At 57.2% G+C, this 15,868-nt stretch overlaps 1 protein-coding gene across 2 annotated transcripts in view; it reads right to left on the reverse strand.

The window, feature by feature from the left end:
• The window catches only part of PSTPIP1 (proline-serine-threonine phosphatase interacting protein 1), a 42,269-nt gene that overhangs the window by 11,087 nt on the left and 15,314 nt on the right, over positions 1 to 15,868 (reverse strand). Inside the window, exons 2-5 of one of the 2 annotated variants that reach the window (XM_082616876.1) lie at positions 9,479 to 9,579; positions 9,036 to 9,110; positions 1,321 to 1,355; positions 974 to 1,080 (exon numbers count right to left, since the gene is read on the reverse strand). In XM_082616876.1, coding sequence (XP_082473002.1) covers positions 974 to 1,080; positions 1,321 to 1,355; positions 9,036 to 9,110; positions 9,479 to 9,579 — 318 coding nt within the window. Of the gene's footprint in view, positions 1 to 47; positions 713 to 973; positions 1,081 to 1,320; positions 1,356 to 9,035; positions 9,111 to 9,478; positions 9,580 to 15,868 lie in introns of those variants that run through there. The other variant, XM_082616877.1, reaches the window with a different exon arrangement.

Raw genomic sequence — 15,868 nt, forward strand, 5'->3', positions numbered from 1 at the left:
ACCACACTCATCACTAAGGCCCTGAGAGGCTGATCATGTGTCCGTACCTGCCTTCCCAGAGGGCCACGTGCTCAGCCAGTCAGAGAGTCTCAGGCTTGGGAGGAGTACCTGGGACACAGGGGTCACCAAGCCCACCTCCCATCCAACCTCTGCAGCTTCCCTGACAAGTAGCCTCCAGCCTCTGTTTGTACACCTCCCATGACGGGGACCTCACTTCCTCTCCATGCAGTCCCTCCATCTAGGGACAGCCACACCCTACAGACGGGTGAACAGTACCTTTGGATGCTGGGTAGGCTCGGCAGCCCCCACTCCCCACAAGCTCTGTCTGTTCCCCTCAGCCTCAGGCAGCCCTGTAGAGTGGCTGCAGTGACTGACCCCCAAGTCTTCCTTTCTCCCAGGTAAACAGCCCTGATCCTTGGGCTCAGGACCAGTTTCTGGTGACTCCCCAACTTAGGTTGCCTCCTTTGGATACCCCCAAGCTGTCATGGACCCTCTATAGCCTGTTGTAGTAGGATGATCAAGAAGACCAAGGGGGCTTCCCTAGTGGCGCAGTGGTTGAGAGTCTGCCTGCCGATGCAGGGGACACGGGTTCGTGCCCTGGTCCGGGAAGATCCCACATGTCACGGAGCGGCTGGGCCCGTGAGCCATGGCCGCTGAGCCTGCACGTCCGGAGCCTGTGCTCCGCAACGGGAGAGGCCACAACAGTGAGAGGCCTGCGTACCGCACAAAAAAACAAACAAAGAAAAGAAAAGACCAAGGTCTTTCCCTCTTCCTGGCCTGAGACAGTGCAGGGGGAAGACCCCCAGTGGGGCTTTCAGGCCCGAGAGCTGGGCCCTGGTCCCAGTACCAGGCGTCTGTCCACAGCCCCCTCTCCTCCTTCAAATTGCCATCCCCCGCAAGCCTGGGGCGCTGCCCATTGGGAGAGCCGGTCCCCTGCTGCCTCCACAGCGACAACAGCCCCCGCCCCCCTCACCTTCCTCCTCTGCTCCTTCTGCCTCTCGCGAAACTCCTCCAGGCTCCGCAACTCCTCACGCAGGGCCAGGGCCAGCTGGATATGGGCGCTGCCCACGTTCTCCATTTCTGGGGGCGGAGTAAGGACAGTGGTCCCCGGTGTCAGACCTGGTGGGCCCCAGCCGCTCATATATTCGCCCCTGCCTGGGCCAGCCCACCCCAACCCCACAGCTCATCTCTGTCACCCCCAAGTCCTCCACCAGCCTCGACTCCCGGCCAGCAAACATCCATCCCCACCGGTGGGGGATCTGGTGTTCCCAGAAGGTCCTGTCACCCTGCAGCCTGGCGTGGGGACCAGGTGGGACTTACGCTGCTTCAGAGAGTCAAAGGAGGCCCTCAGGGAGCTGCAAAACAGAAAGCCCAGGGTCAGCAGGAGGACAGTGCAGGGGAACCTGAAGGACTGGCTGGGCCCGGGGACTTTTATTTTGGTGGGAGGGTCCTGGCTCACTCACACACACTGACCTAGATCCCGGGGACCCTCTAGCCAGACCATGACCATCCGCTCAGAACTCAAGCTGGGATTTCTGGAATGCAAAGCTCTCTCTTTGGAAGTTATAAAGCAATCAAACCTCCCACTGTGGCAGAATGCTCTTGGCTTCTGCACATCTTCAGGGCCCTCCCTTGAAAGCAGGAGAGGGTGGGGTTCAGACCTGGCAGGTGGCCTGAGGACATTTTGGAGGGGGCTGTGGGGGAAGAGGGGGACAAGCAGGGCAGAGGTGATGGAGGGGAGAGATGTCGGGGCCTTAGGACAGGATGAATAGGAGGTACAGGTGAGGACAGTGAGAAACTGAGGGGCTCCCTGGTCCCTGGCTAGGTGGCTGGGTGGATGGTGGTGACACCTCTGAGAGGGGCCCAGGAGGGAAAATGGGGAGTTACTTTAGGGTGCACTAAGCTTGGGGTGCCTGAGAAAACCCAGTAGGAGGAGTCAGGAGGCACCAGGTGGCCAGTCTGAAGCAGACACGCAGACACTGCCCACTCCAGAGAGGGCACCAAGGAGAAAGGGAAGGGAAGGGGCTGGCTGGGCATAGGAGGTGTGAGGGGGTGATGCCCAAGGGTAGGGTTGCCAGATGGAGCAAATAAAAATACAGGCCACCCAGTTAAGTTCAAATTTCAGATAAACAACAAATAGTTTTTGAATGTCAACATGCCCCATGTAATATTTGGAACACACTTAAATTTTAAAAATATTTGTTGTCTATCTGAAATTTAATGGGGCATTCTATATTTCATCTGGCAGTCCTGCCAAGGGGCTGTCTCCCAGAGCTACAAACGGAGTTGAGATCTGAGCAAAGATGTCGGAACCCACTCAGGGCCCAGTCTTGTCTGCTGCTGATGGCTAAGGGGCACCACGAGTGGCCCTTGGGTCAGAGCAGGACTGACGGTAAAGTGCCTCTCCCCAGCCCATCAGCTCTCAGGGGCAGGGGCCTCTCAGAGGGGTGAGCTCCCCCTCGTGGCAGTGGAGGGAGGTGACTTGGAATCCCAGGCTAGGAACCTGGGTAGGGGCTTCCTGCTCTGGACTCCCAGGTGCGTTAGAAGCAGACGCTGGAGCCAGATGGCCTGAGTTCAATCCAAGCTCTGCCACTGACTCTCTGTATGACCTTGGGCAAGTTACCTAGCCTCTCTGTGCCTCAGTTTCCCCTTCTGTAAAAATGGGGATAATAGCACAAACAGAATGGTTATGAGGATTAAATGAATGTATATGTATAAAGCACCTCTGAGCTGGTGCAAAGCTGATGCTTTACAAGGGTTGCTGTTATGCCACCCTCCCCTGAGCCCACTACTGCACACCCTGACCTGGGGGTCCCCCAGGCCTCTTAACCTGACCTGAGATGTAGCTCCAAAATGCCCCACCTAAGAGCTTACTGCATGCCCCCTCTTATCAGAAACCCCCACTGGATTTGCCTTCAGGTAGGGGGTCCCCTTGAGGCAGCCCCATAGATTGGGCTCCTTTCCCCACCACTTCCTGCAGCCCTGTGGGTACCAAGACTCCAAGTGCACAGAGACAGTGTGTGGAGGTTGCAGATTGGCCCTGAAGTGAGGCTTGTCTATCTCAAGGGTAAAATTCTCTGCCTGTGTTTATGGCCCCTTAACTCCCCCCTCACCAGGATGCCTGAGGAACCACAGTTAGTCGAGGCCGATAGGGAAACTGAGGCCCCAGTGTGGCCAGGTTTGCTGGGGTCACACACAGGCAGCGGCGAGGATCCTGTTGCTGGCCGCGTGCTGCTGCAGCCCATCCAGCCTCTCTGCGGAGCAGCGCTCCCGCCCACTGGTGGCCATATGGCCACATGACACCCAGTGAGACAGCCCTGCCCACCCGCCTGCATTTCCCCACAATCCTTGCAAGGCAGGCTTCACAGGGGGGCTCCCTCCTCCCATGGGGACAGTTAGGGAAACGGAGGCCATGGAGGAGCAGCAGACCAGCAGGAGCAGCATCACCTGGGAGTTTGTTAGAAACGCAGATTTCAGGCTCCACCCCAGTCCTCCTGAAGCGGAAGCTTGGAAGAGGGAGCCAGCACACTGTGTTTTAACAAATCTCCAGGTGCTGCTGATGTACGTTCAAATGCTGGCCTAAATTATGTAATCCTCACACCTCTGCCAGGCAGGGAGGGTACCATCATTATCCGCATTTTACAGATGAGAAAAACAAGGGTCAGAGAGGTAAAGAAACTGACCATGGCCACACAAGTGGAGAGCGCTGGAGCCTTCTGCTTCTTACCAGAGGAAGGAAGGGGTGATTGCCATGGTGACCCCACCTGCCCTGGCGGGGGGTGGAGAGGTCAGGGCTCTTCTCTGACAGAATTGACACCTTGCCAGCGGTGACACCTCCTTCTCACACACTCATCTCCTGCCTCAGTCTCCCCGTCCATGGTTAGAGCCTCTCTAGGTCCAGTATGGCCACTTCTCCGTGCCCCATCATGACCCACAGCATGACCACACCCTGCCCAGACCCCTCCCACAGGCTGGGGCTTGCACACCCACTGCCTGGTCCTCACCTCCTTTTAGACTTCACACCTCACAGACACCTCAAACTCAGAGTGTCCGAAACTGGACTCATCGCCCTACAAACCTGCTCCTGCTGCAGGACTCCCTTCTCAGCAAAGGCACCACTGTCTACCAGGTTATGCACACCAGAAACCTACGAGCCGCCCTTGGCTCCACCCTCCTCCCCCTCTGTTACCTTCTTTTTCACTTCCCAAATCTCCTATTTGTCCACCTCTCACTGCCACCACCCTAGCCCCTACCCCATCACCTCCAACCCTCCAGCTTCACTTCTCACCTGTTATCCCTGTTCTTTGGCCACCTACCAGTTCCTTCTATATGCCATGTTCCTTCTTGTGCAGGGCCTTTGCACATGCTAATTCCCTATGTGCAGCATCTTTGCCTGGCTTCCTCTTCTGTCCCTTTGGAGCACTTGTTCCTATTGTCACCTTGGGTTGATACCTTGAGTGTCTGTCACAGCACTGAACTGTGAGGCCACTGAACAGCGGCAATGCCTGGTTCTCCTCCCCATTGTCCCTAAGATTACAGCCCAGAGCGATAAGTTCCAAGGCCTTTCTCAACTCCAAACCACTCAGGGAAACCATGACCAAGATTTCCCAGAGCTCTCCTCTACCGTGTCTCCATCACATGTGAAGGATGGGGACCCCTTGCAGGCCTCTGACCTTTGTTATCAGTCACCAGTGTCCTCATGTGTAACTCATCCCATTGCCCTTTTCAACCCGGCTCTCAGGACACTCAGCCTGGAATTCTGTTCCAAACAGTCTGAATTTCCGGTGTAAATGTCTCCTTCTGTACTTCTGTACCACCATGTGACACGCACCATCTCGTGGTCCCTGCTTTGCCATCCCATCCCCTGCGCACCTGACAGCCAGGAGGCCCCTGCCTCCCAGCTCACAGGAGATGGGCCTCTTGCTCCCCTTGCTGGAGGCTGGGCCTGAGTGAGCTGACCCCAGAGGAGCCCTGATGGGAACAGGGCCCGCCTCTCTCCCTCCAATATCCTCAGTGATACCTTCATGCTCTGAGCTCAGAGGAAGAGAGATCATGAAAAAAAAAAACCCTCTCTTTTGACAGGAAAACACAGCGTTTTAGGCTGTGACAAGTAGGGGTGAAGCAGGGATGAGAGGGTGTGAGGACTCAGGTGGTGGCCGTTCTTGCTCGCGGTTACTGCAGAGGTGCTCACAGGAAGCTGCCCCCAGCTGTGCCTCAATTCCCCTTTATTTCCTGAACCCCTGCCCCATGCAGCTTCTGCAGCTTGTGGCACTCAGCACCCTACGTGGCGCAGGATGAACAAGAGGGTGGGGAGGTGACAGCTTTCTGGGGGAGGTGGTATTTCAGCTAGACCTCACAGGGGAGAAATGAGGGCAACAGCCAGAGCAAAGGCCCCAAGGTTGGAAGGAGAGTCAAGGTGAACTTTCTGTAAGGGCTGGATGTGTGGTTTAGACATTATGGGTAAGCCCCCTGCACCCACCTAGCGCTTCTTTAAGATGCATTGAAAGGGCTTGTGGGGATCCCTCGAGTTGGGGACCGGGTCTTATTTGTGTGTCCTCCATTGCCACTGCCCAGCAGATGCTTGCTGAGTTAATGTGTGAAGGAGGAGAATGCTAAAAATCACTTGAAGGTGGGAGTAACCTCGTTTTAATATATGTGGCTGAGTCTCCGGCCTTCTGACCAGTCTGAGGTCAGGGGATGACACAGAAATGATCTATTTCAGGCAGCAGGGGTGGGGAGGCTGGCCTGCTTCACCCGCTCAGCTCTCGCTGGGCTATTTCTGGGGTCACTTCACCCCTTGGCTTTTGTCCTCCTCGTTCACCGCATCCAGGCTATGCACCCCCAGCCCTCCGCCCACCCTCCCAGGGGCTGAGAATGAGCATCCCATGGGACACAGGGGCCTTGGCCATGAGGAGGCAGGGGGCTCCCCCTGACCAGGAGATGGGCCCTGGAGGATGAGCTGCCAGTCCCCACATGGAGCGGCCAGGCCAGCTTTGCCAGGTGCCAACCCCACAAGCCTCCACGGCGACAAGGAAGCGACCCATGTTGTCATGGTTGCCACTCACCCTACCCACAGAGAGCCCTCCACGTTGGTGTGGGATGGGGCAACCCGGTCTAAGCCAAGACCCTGACAGGCAGGCAAGGCCAGAGTATCTGGGAGAGCTTCCTGGAGGAGGTGGGGCACGAGAGGGCCCTTGGAGTGATGTTCTGATGCAAAGGGCTGGGGACGAGAGTGAAGTTACCCTCAGTGTGCTAGACCCTGGCTTCAGAACAGTGAGGGCCTTTATTTTACTTTATTTTAAAAATTCTGAATCCCCCCCAACTCAGCCTAGGGCATGGCACATAGTAGGTGCTCCATACATGCTTGGATGGATGATGGATGCTTGGCCCACAGGTAAAGAAAGGAATGACTTAATGGCGTCACCAACCCTAGTACACGCCTTGTGGATCAACAGCAATAATTGTTAAGTACCTACTGTGCATAAGCTGAGCTGGGAGCTGCAAGGGGCACAGCCCTACGGGGAGCAGCAGGTGAGCTCGGATGGTCTGCCCCCTGCCTCCTGACTCTGGTTCTGAATGTGCCCTGAGCTTTCCGACCTCCAGCCTTTGTCCGTGCCAGTCCTCTGTCAGGAAGGTGCCTTCCCTTCCTCTCCACCTCTCCCAGGAGGTGCCCTCTGCTCTGCCCTGCTCCTCTGGCCACCCCAGCTCGATGGGGAACTCGGGGCAGTGCTGATATGCATGCGCTGCTCCCAGCCTGATCTGGAACCCGTGTGGCTGTGCAGCGGGGCCCCTGTGGGTTTTGTTCCTGCCTTTCCTTCTACTGGTTAGGCTGAGCCTTAGGGCCTGGCCCTCCCAGCCCAGGCACCAGCTCCTCCTTTGTAGGCAGCAAGGTGGACCCTGACTCTCCTCCCTTCCCTGGCCTGGGGCCCCATCCTGGTGCTCCCACCTTGGATGGAAGCTGTGCCTCTAGGGATAGGGCCAGGGCCAGGGAGGGGCTAGGCCTCAGAGGAAATGGTCTAGGCTGGCCAGGCAGGCTCCTCAGTGTTAAACTAAACTGGTGACCCCAATTTATCTTACTTATGGAGGGGTCCATGAGATCGTAAAGACCCCTGCTGTTTATCGAGCATCGCTGTGGCTTGGCACTCTCTGCTGGACATTGTGACTGTCCAGAGCAACTCTTGGGAGTGATTGTCCCCTTTCACAGCTGAGGACCCAGGGCTCAGAGAGGGGGAGTGACCATCCCAGGGTCACACAGCATATAGGGCAGGGCAGACCTTGACCCACTCGGCTTCCTATAACCACGCAGGGAATCAGGGCTGCCCACAGCCTCCCCCTGGCCACTTCTGTGCACCTCTCCACCCTTCCCACTGCCCACCTGGCTCCATTCCCACTTTATTCTCTTCATTGGTGGCTTCTCCTTCCTTATTTTAAGTCCGCCGTGACTCACAGCCCCCTGAGTATGCCTCACGCAGTCCACCTCCAGCCTGACCTCCCACCATGACCCTGCCTGGAGCACCCTCTCCACTTCTCCCAGGAGGTCTCCTCTCTTGTTGGAAAGTTCTCCTTTTCCAGCAGGCCTGGGAGGGCAGGAGGTGGGCAGGGACTCCCCCGGGTCATGCTTCCTTGATTCCACCCCCTGCCTGGAAGACAAAGAAGGTCCCCACAGACTTCCATTTGTTCCTCACCATGTCCTGAGCCCTGTGCACTCAGCCGGTATTCAACCTCGGCCCTGCCATCTTTATCTGCTCAACAGCCCACTGGAGTGGACAGATGAGAACCCAATTCAGAGAGGTTAAGTGACTTGCTCACAGTCACACAGCTCACAAAGGTCAAGCGGGGACTAGGGCTCCTGCATTCATACTCCTGAAGCTGCTGTTCACACTTTGTGGTACAACGCAGGACCCTTGGGCCTTGAGCGTTCATCTCCCCTGGCTCACACCACTTTACAACCTTCCTCTAGCCCTCCCTAAGTTTTCCCTGACTCCAGGCTGGAAGCAGGGACCAGCCAGGGTTGCCTATGTCTTTAGGAGACTTAGAGCGTGTTGTTTATTCAGACACTCAAACGAGGGGACCCGGTTCTGGGCTTTGCAGCTGACGGGGTCCAGGGTCACTTTGCTTGGGCAGAGTCAGACGCTCACAGGCCTGACCCCTGTGGGAGCAGGGGCAGGGGGCAGGGGTTGCTATGGCAGCCGCAGGCTGAGTGAGGTCTTGCGGCTCCAGGGTAGGAGGAGAAGGACTCATCAGAGCCCTACCAGGACTTGGAGTCCAGGGTCCTGTCTGCCCCCCAGCCTGGCTCGGTCCTCACGCAGCGGGGAGAGTCCACACGTCCCGAGGCAGCCCCTCCACTCCACTGTTAGAAAGTTCTCCTTAGCTGCCCTCAAATCGTCACTCTCTCTCCATCCGCGTCCCCGCCTGACAGTCCGCACACAGAGGCCCAGGCCCCAGGGCCGGAGAGGCCCAGCGGCTTCACAGCAGCAAGTGCCCTTACTGCCTCCCCTCCCAGCCAGGCCTGAGCCAGCCCTGGATTCACATATTCCTCTGAGGAAGGTTGTACTGTCATCTGTTCACTGATGGGGAAACGGAGGCACAGAGTGTCAGTGACCCCCCCACCAAGGTCCCAGGGCTAACGGGTGAGGAGCTGGCACCCCCGCCTGTGGCCACACAGTCCCTCCTGGAAGCCTGAGCCGAGCCAATGCTGCGGGGTCTCGGGCAGCCAGTAGGGTCCTGTCACCTCCCCTCAGGGCTCTCAGGACTTGGATGGAGGCCGCCCAGAGGGTGCAGGCTGTGCTGCAGGCCCCTGAGGACAGATGACCTCACCCCCTGCCCAGGGCCTCCTTGGTGCTCAGACTGCTGGCTTTGTTCCCACACGCAGAACCTGACCTCGCCCAGAATGCCTGACTCCCAAGAGAGATGCCCTCCAGGCACCCTACCCTGGGAGCCATCCAGACCCTCACCGGCCCTCCCCAGTCCACCCCACACGGGGAAGCCCTAAACCCTGTGGAAAGTGCCTGGCGAAGCAGGAGGGGCCCTCTTACTTGATCTCTGTCTGGCCGCCTGCCTTCCGTGCAATCTGCACCAGGTCCTTCCCATACCGTTCCTCTGCCTGGGCCCTGCAACGACAACCCATGGGCGCTGTGTCTCCTCCACTTCCGCCGCCCGCGGCTCAGACTCCGCTGGCGGTGGCAGGAGAACCTGACGGTCCACCCGCTCAGCCTCTGGGGGTCCGCTGGCCGGCGGGCTCCTCCTTGAGAAGGATAAGCCTCCAGCCCTTCGCCTAAATAAGTGTTGGCTAAATTCAAGGACATCTGGAGGAACATCAGATTATTTGTCCACTTGCGGGAGGCCCAGGTCGGGACAAACAGGAGAGTCGCGCTCCTGACTTCTTAGAGCAGGGGGGTGGGGGGTGGGGGGCGGGGGGGCGGGGTGCAGCCGGGATGGGGGCTTGGCCACTTCCCAGGGGCTGGGGGGAGGGGCTCACCTCTGCCTCAGCAGCTCCTCCACATCCTTGCACGTCTTCCTGCCATCCAGCAGCCGCTGCAGCAGCACCTCGTAGCCGGTGTGGGCCGTGAAGTCCCTGCACTGGAACACAGGACAGAGGGACGTGTGAGGGCCGCAGCCGGGCTGCGTGGGTCGGGGGAACACAGACTGCAGCCTGGTGAGGACCCTGCTGACCTCCTCCAGCCTGGCCTCCCCGTCTGCCCCCCTCAGCCCTATCCAAGAACGAGCTCTTGGGATTCAGGACCTGGCTTTGAGACAGGCTGGGACCTGGGCCCCTTTGCTGCAGTGCTGGCACCTGGACACACCTCTCCTCAAGCTACAAAATACAAAGAAATTATATGGGACTAAAAATAACGGCGTGCATGTGCATTTGGGGCAAATTCTGGACCAAAAGATACAAAAGACCCAAAAAACCTCAACTGCCACTTCTGAAGAGCCAGGGGAGCAAAAGCAGTAGGTCAGGAGCAAAAGCTCCTTGCACACAACACCAGCTAAGGGGTGGGCAAACCACCTAAGCTACCCCTCCAGCCCGACCCCTGGACACACCCCTACCCTCACCCTGTATAAAGAACAAGTTCTCCCCCCTTGAGCGAGCGGGCAAACAAGGGAACCTGTTGTTTGTTCTCGCTTCCCCGTGCTGCAGCAGGGGCCCCACCCAATAAAGCTTTGTCTGAATTTCTTGTCTGGCCTCTGATCAATTTCTATTGATTAAGGAAGCCAAGAATGCTGGTCGGTAACAGCTTCACACAGGCACACAGTAGGTCCCCCATCTGTGGAGGTACCAGGTGTAGGTGAGCCCTTCGTGGATCAGAGCTCATAGTCAGGACACAGCAACTCTAATCTAAGACAGCCATGGGAAGGGTCCCCACCAAGGCTCCGTGATGACAGCCTTTATGGGGTGCCTGACATTGCTCACTCCTGTCACCTTCTCAATTACTCTCTTATCTCAGGGGTCCAAGTGAGAAAACTGAGGCACAGATGGGTGAAGTGTACCCAGCGTGACACAGATTGAAAGCAGCAGGTGTGGCATTGAACCCAGGCTGTCTTATTTGGGTCTGTGCCCTTTACCCCCCTGCACTCTACAGCCTCTGCAGAGACAAGAGCAACTGCTGTTCCCTGATTATCCACTGTGTACCAGATGCCACACCGGGCTCCTGCACCCATCTGCTGAGGTGGGCCTTGAGGGTCAGGGCTAGGGCACATCCTAGCACACACTTAGGACACACCTAGCACCCCAGGACACCCAGCACACCCTAGGTCCACCTCTTAGCCAGGATGGTGGGGAGAGGGCCATCTTGGAGAATTCTCAGGACACAGCTGTCTCTCTGCCTCCCATCCTGCTGTTGATCTGACTCTCACCCCTGGAGTGGGTTCTGAGCTGCTGGTGTAGGAAGTTGGGGGCGGGAGGTAGTACTTGAGGAGAGGGTGTTTTTCTTCAAGGTCTTAGGAGAATCAGACGTGGTAGAGAAGGGCAGAGATGCCACAAATTGCTCCAGATGGCCCCATGCCAGGCCCAGCCCACCTTCAGCAAACTCAGAATAATGGAATCTGCAGGCCTGTAGGATGGTTAGGATCCCAAGCTCACACCCTCCTCCATGAGCAGCACTAGAAATTCCTGAGACCCAGGTTCAGCTGCCCACTGGGTGACAAGCAGTGGGCCTGGGCCTTGGCTGACTACTCAGAACCCCAGCAGGAGGAAGTCAACCCCCAACCCCTGCAGGCCTGTCCACCGCAATGTCCAGGCTAGTGTGCACCAGGCTTCCATTTCTGTAGCTTTCATGGGCCACTTGCCTACTAACCAGGCAGCAGACCACAGCTTCCTGCCCCTCAGCCTCTGTCCTCACTCCGAACCCCCAGGACTAAAGCCTGTGGCAGCCAGGGAGGAAAATGGATCTGCCCTCCCCCACAAGCGGATCACTCTGAGCTGGACACCAGTATTCAGGGCCAAATTCCATAGACCACCAGAACTGGGAAGCATCTTGTCCAGTGCCCCTCAGTCCTTGGGGAAACTGAGGCCCAGAGAAGGGAAGGACCTGCCTGAGGTCCTACAGGCGGAGGCAGGACAAGGATTTGGACTTGCAGGGCACCTGCTGTTACTCCCCGATGCCTCTGGAAGGGGGGCCTGAGCAGGGAGACGCTGACCAAGCCCAGCCCTGCAGCGGACACTCTGCTCTTCCCTCCCAGCCCCATGCACAGCTCCCACTCCCCAGGGAAACCCCACTGTCCTTACTGAGACCCCCAGAGTGGAAAGAGAAGCAAAAGCAAACCTACATTGGCCATTCTGGAGGAGGTGGCAGGCAGAGGGGTCCTGCAGGCTGGGTCCTCAGGAGCTCAAGTCCCCGAAGCACTCCGGGCTTGAGAGTTTGGTCCAGCCCCTGCTCAGAGCGCACTGGTGCCAGCAGGGGCTTTGGCCAAGTGAGCCACCATCACAAGTGACTAGACTGTTCCAAGGAAGTACCTGACTCCCTGGGGCCTGCTCCCTGCCAGCCTGTACCCCTCCTCCACCCCACCACTGCCTCTTCCTCCAGGGCTTCTGACTCATGTCTCAGAGCTGGGCACAGCCAGGCTCAGGAAGCTGCTGAGGAAATGAACTAACCAATCATTCAATCAGTTAATCAATCAGTCCTGCAGGCTTACTGTCTAAGGCCCAGCACCAGAGTCACCTCCTCCAGGGGGCCCATCCTGGCCCTTCCTCCCTGCACCTACTCAGCTCCACCCTCTAGGTGTCCAGGGCTCCCTTTCAGGGCCCTTGTTGACAGGCTCAGGCTGCCATTTCCACAGTGCAGAAGCTACCAGAAGGCAGGGCCTCCCATCTCCTTCTGTCTACCTGCAGCCTCTGTCACCTGAGACCTGCCTGTGGCCTTGCCCTCTGTGAAATTGCTACTTATTGAGCCCACTTACCACACACCATACCAAGAATATCACAGCTGTTTTCTTATTGAAAACACCACACACCCAGGGAGGTAAGGACGGTGATGAGGAGGAAAAGAGGGGAAGTGACTGTCCAAGGTCCCTCAGCTGGTAAAGATCAGAATCTGGGATGTGAACCCAGGTCAGCTTGTCCCCAGACTCACATACCGACATCAGTCATTCAATAGACAGTCCAGCAACTCTTTTACATTTTGAAACATCAAAAAATGATTAAAGGGGCTTCCCTGGTGGCGCAGTGGTTGAGAGTCCGCCTGCCGATGCAGGGGACACAGGTTTGTGCCCCGGTCCGGGAGGATCCCACGGTGCCGCGGAGCGGCTGGGCCCGTGAGCCATGGCCGCTGAGCCTGCGTGTCCAGAGCCTGTGCTCCGCAACGGGAGAGGCCACAGCAGTGAGAGGCCCGCGAGCCACAAAAAAAAAAAAAAAAAAAAAAAAGATTAAAAAAAAAAAAACCTTTGAAAATGATTTCCCAAATTCTCTCTGCCTCAAACCAAAGCTGTGTTTCGGTCTGTCATTCAGTTACCATGGATTCACAGAGGCCAGCTCTGTGCCCAGGCTGGGTCAGAAGAACGCTGCCCTGGAGAAGGGCCGTGCTGGCTCTGCAGTTGAGCTGCTGAGAGCCGGCAAGCAGCCGGAGGCCCCGCCCTCACCATGTGGCGCTAGGGCAATCCACCCCAGGGGAGGGCGCCAGATGGCAGGCAGGTGCGGTCCCCTCTTTTGGGAGACCTCCCTCAAGCCAGATGTGGGACCCCAGGCCTTGCCACCCTCACTGTGTGACCATTCTGGGCCTCCCTTTCCCCATAGAGGGGTCAGATCGGGGCTGCAGGAGGAGGTGTTCAGGACAAGTCTGGCAGGAGGAAGCATAGTCCCACCTCAGCCTGAAGGCAGTGTGCGGGAGGCCTGGGTGCCGGGTTGTGCTCAGGGACGGCCCACCTGCTCCCTTCTCTGGGTGGCTCTGGCTGTGAGCCACGGTCCAGGCCCACCAGCCGGCCCCGGCCCTGCCATGCCCCCACTGGGTGGGTAGAGAGCTAGCCTTTGTACACACTGCCACTTCCTCCTTTTCACACCCATACAATTCTTGGTGGCTGCATGGGCTAGGCCACAAAGACCAGGGTGCCAAGCAAGCCACTTCCCTTCTCAGGATCTGGTTTCCTCATGGAGGAAGTGAGGGCAGAGGCCAACCTCTCCTGGCCCTGACAGCCCACCCTCTAGGGCCCAGCCCTATCAGGGCAGATTGGCCGCCCAGTCAGGGAGGGGACCCGGGCCTGGCCTGAGAGATTGGACAGAGTTCAGCAGACCAGATACGGGTTCACACCCCACCCTGTGGTCCTGGTCATTCTCAGCCTCTACTTCCCTCCTTGTGAAAAGAAGCCTAATTGTTCCCACAACCTAGGTTTGATCTGAGAAGCCAGTGAAATAATGTACACAGGTGAGAATAGTAAAAGCAAGGTCAGAGTTTGCCCTGAGCCGGGATTACCCCCATTTTACAGATGAGAAAAATGGAACCCAGAAAGGTTACCTAATCTGCTCAGGGGCCCTGAAGGGCACAGCAGGGATCTGAACCCAGCTCTCCCAGACCAGATCTTGGCTCATTCCCTCACCTCTCTGCAAAGCCCCAGGCTCAGTGGCTGTTCAGCAAGTGGTAGCTCCCCATATGCCCTACCCTGTCCCTGCCTGCCTCTCACCCCCCCCACCCCAAACCCACCCACCAGGCAGAACCCATATGCGCCAGGCTGGAAAAAACAAGTTATCTCCCTACCACACACCCTCCCCCACCAGAGGGTCCATTTAAAAGGCTGCAGAAGCCTTTTCAAATGTTCCCTTACGTGGAATTCCAGAATATAAAGTCCCTCAGAGGACAGCTAAACCTCTAACCTTAGAGGGAGAGGCCTGGGTTTTGGTACCAGGTCTGATCTTCCAGGAAGAAGCTGGGTAGTCTTAGTAAAGTCCCTTGCCCTCTCTGGGGCCTCCTGACTGTGAAACAGGTTTAGGGAGAGGAAGTGACCTTTAATTGCCCTTCCAGCAGGGAGGCTGTGGTCTGTCTGCTGGCTTTCGGAAGCCAGGGCAACCATGGCTGCATCTTACCTAGAGAAGTCTGAAGTCCAGGGTGGGCTGGAGCTGCCTGAGGGGAGTGGGGCCTGGGGAGGGAGCAGTTGGGAACTGGCACCATGTGTTTCCTGGGAACCAAGTGGAGGCCGGGAAGGTGGCTGGGAAGAGCTGCCGGTAGTAAGCCTCTGCCAGTGAGAAATGCCTGACAGCGAGGGAAGAGTCCCCGAAAGAAGCTGCGTGGAGTGGACGGTGGGGAGCAGCTGGGAGGGGTCAGACGTGGACAGCTGCAGGGGACGGAGCGGTATACGCCAGGTCACCAAAGAACCCGCCGAGGCAGCCAGGAGAGGAAGAGCTGACCTGTGTGCGTTTGCCACCCGCCGCACCAGCTACAGCAGCACCAGGAAAGTAAGGGGTGAAGGTACCCCTTTAGAGCGTCCAAGCCCGCGCCCCACACCAGCTGTGGAGACACAGAAGCAGCAGGCAGTGGAGGTGGCAGAACACGGCGAGTGCAGAGACGGACCCGTTCTCTGTCCCCGGCATTGGCTTCCAATCACAGGCCAAGTGGGGAGACTGGGAAGCTTTCAAGTGAACAAGAGTGAGATTTTGATACGTGGTGAAACTGGAGGGAGTTAGACCTGAAAAGGACTAGAAACGCTCTAACACGTGCCCAGGATAGAGGAAGGGAGAGCTACCAGTGGCTTTGGAAGGTGGAAGGAAAAACATTAAGTTTCCTGCTTGCACCCTAACCAAGTTCAGAAACCATTCTGTAAAATGCTAGCCAAGCTTGTCAAAAACCCTTCTAATAACTGACGTGCTCTTGGGTTGCTAGGCGCTCTCTCTCTCTCTCTCTGTCTCTGTCTCTCTCTCTCTATATATATATTTTTTGACTGCACTGCATGGCATGCAGAACTTCCCCGACTGAACCTGTGCCCCCTGCAGTGGGAGCGTGGAATCTTAACCACTGGACCACCGGGGTAGCCCTATATATTTTTTCTAACATTGTTCTTTCTTTCTTTCTTCCTTTTTTTAAAATCACCTTTTACTAGTGAAGAGGAGACAGAACAGGGAGACTGGACTTACTCCCTTCATCTCAGGAAACCCCAGAAGCCAAGGACTGCGATTTTGAACATGGTTACAGGCCACATGGTGCCCAGGCTGCTTTGCCCTCTCCCTTCACCGCAGTTTAACAGTTTTCTGAGGCCAAGGTGCCTACCGTGGCTGGTTTATTTACAACTAGTCCACTGTTGCTTGTCTGCTGTGGGCTGAGAAACCAAACCACTGGGATTGTCAGCACACCTGAGGTAGTGAGCACTGAACTCTGGAGAAGGCAGCCCCCTGAAGGCAGCACGTGGGTCTGTTTGCCTACTGGGCCCTGGTGCCCAGGTCTGCACA

The sequence above is a fragment of the Mesoplodon mirus genome (genome assembly GCF_964341445.2).
Source record: "Mesoplodon mirus genome assembly, chromosome: 4".
In the NCBI taxonomy this organism is placed as follows: domain Eukaryota; kingdom Metazoa; phylum Chordata; class Mammalia; order Artiodactyla; family Ziphiidae; genus Mesoplodon; species Mesoplodon mirus.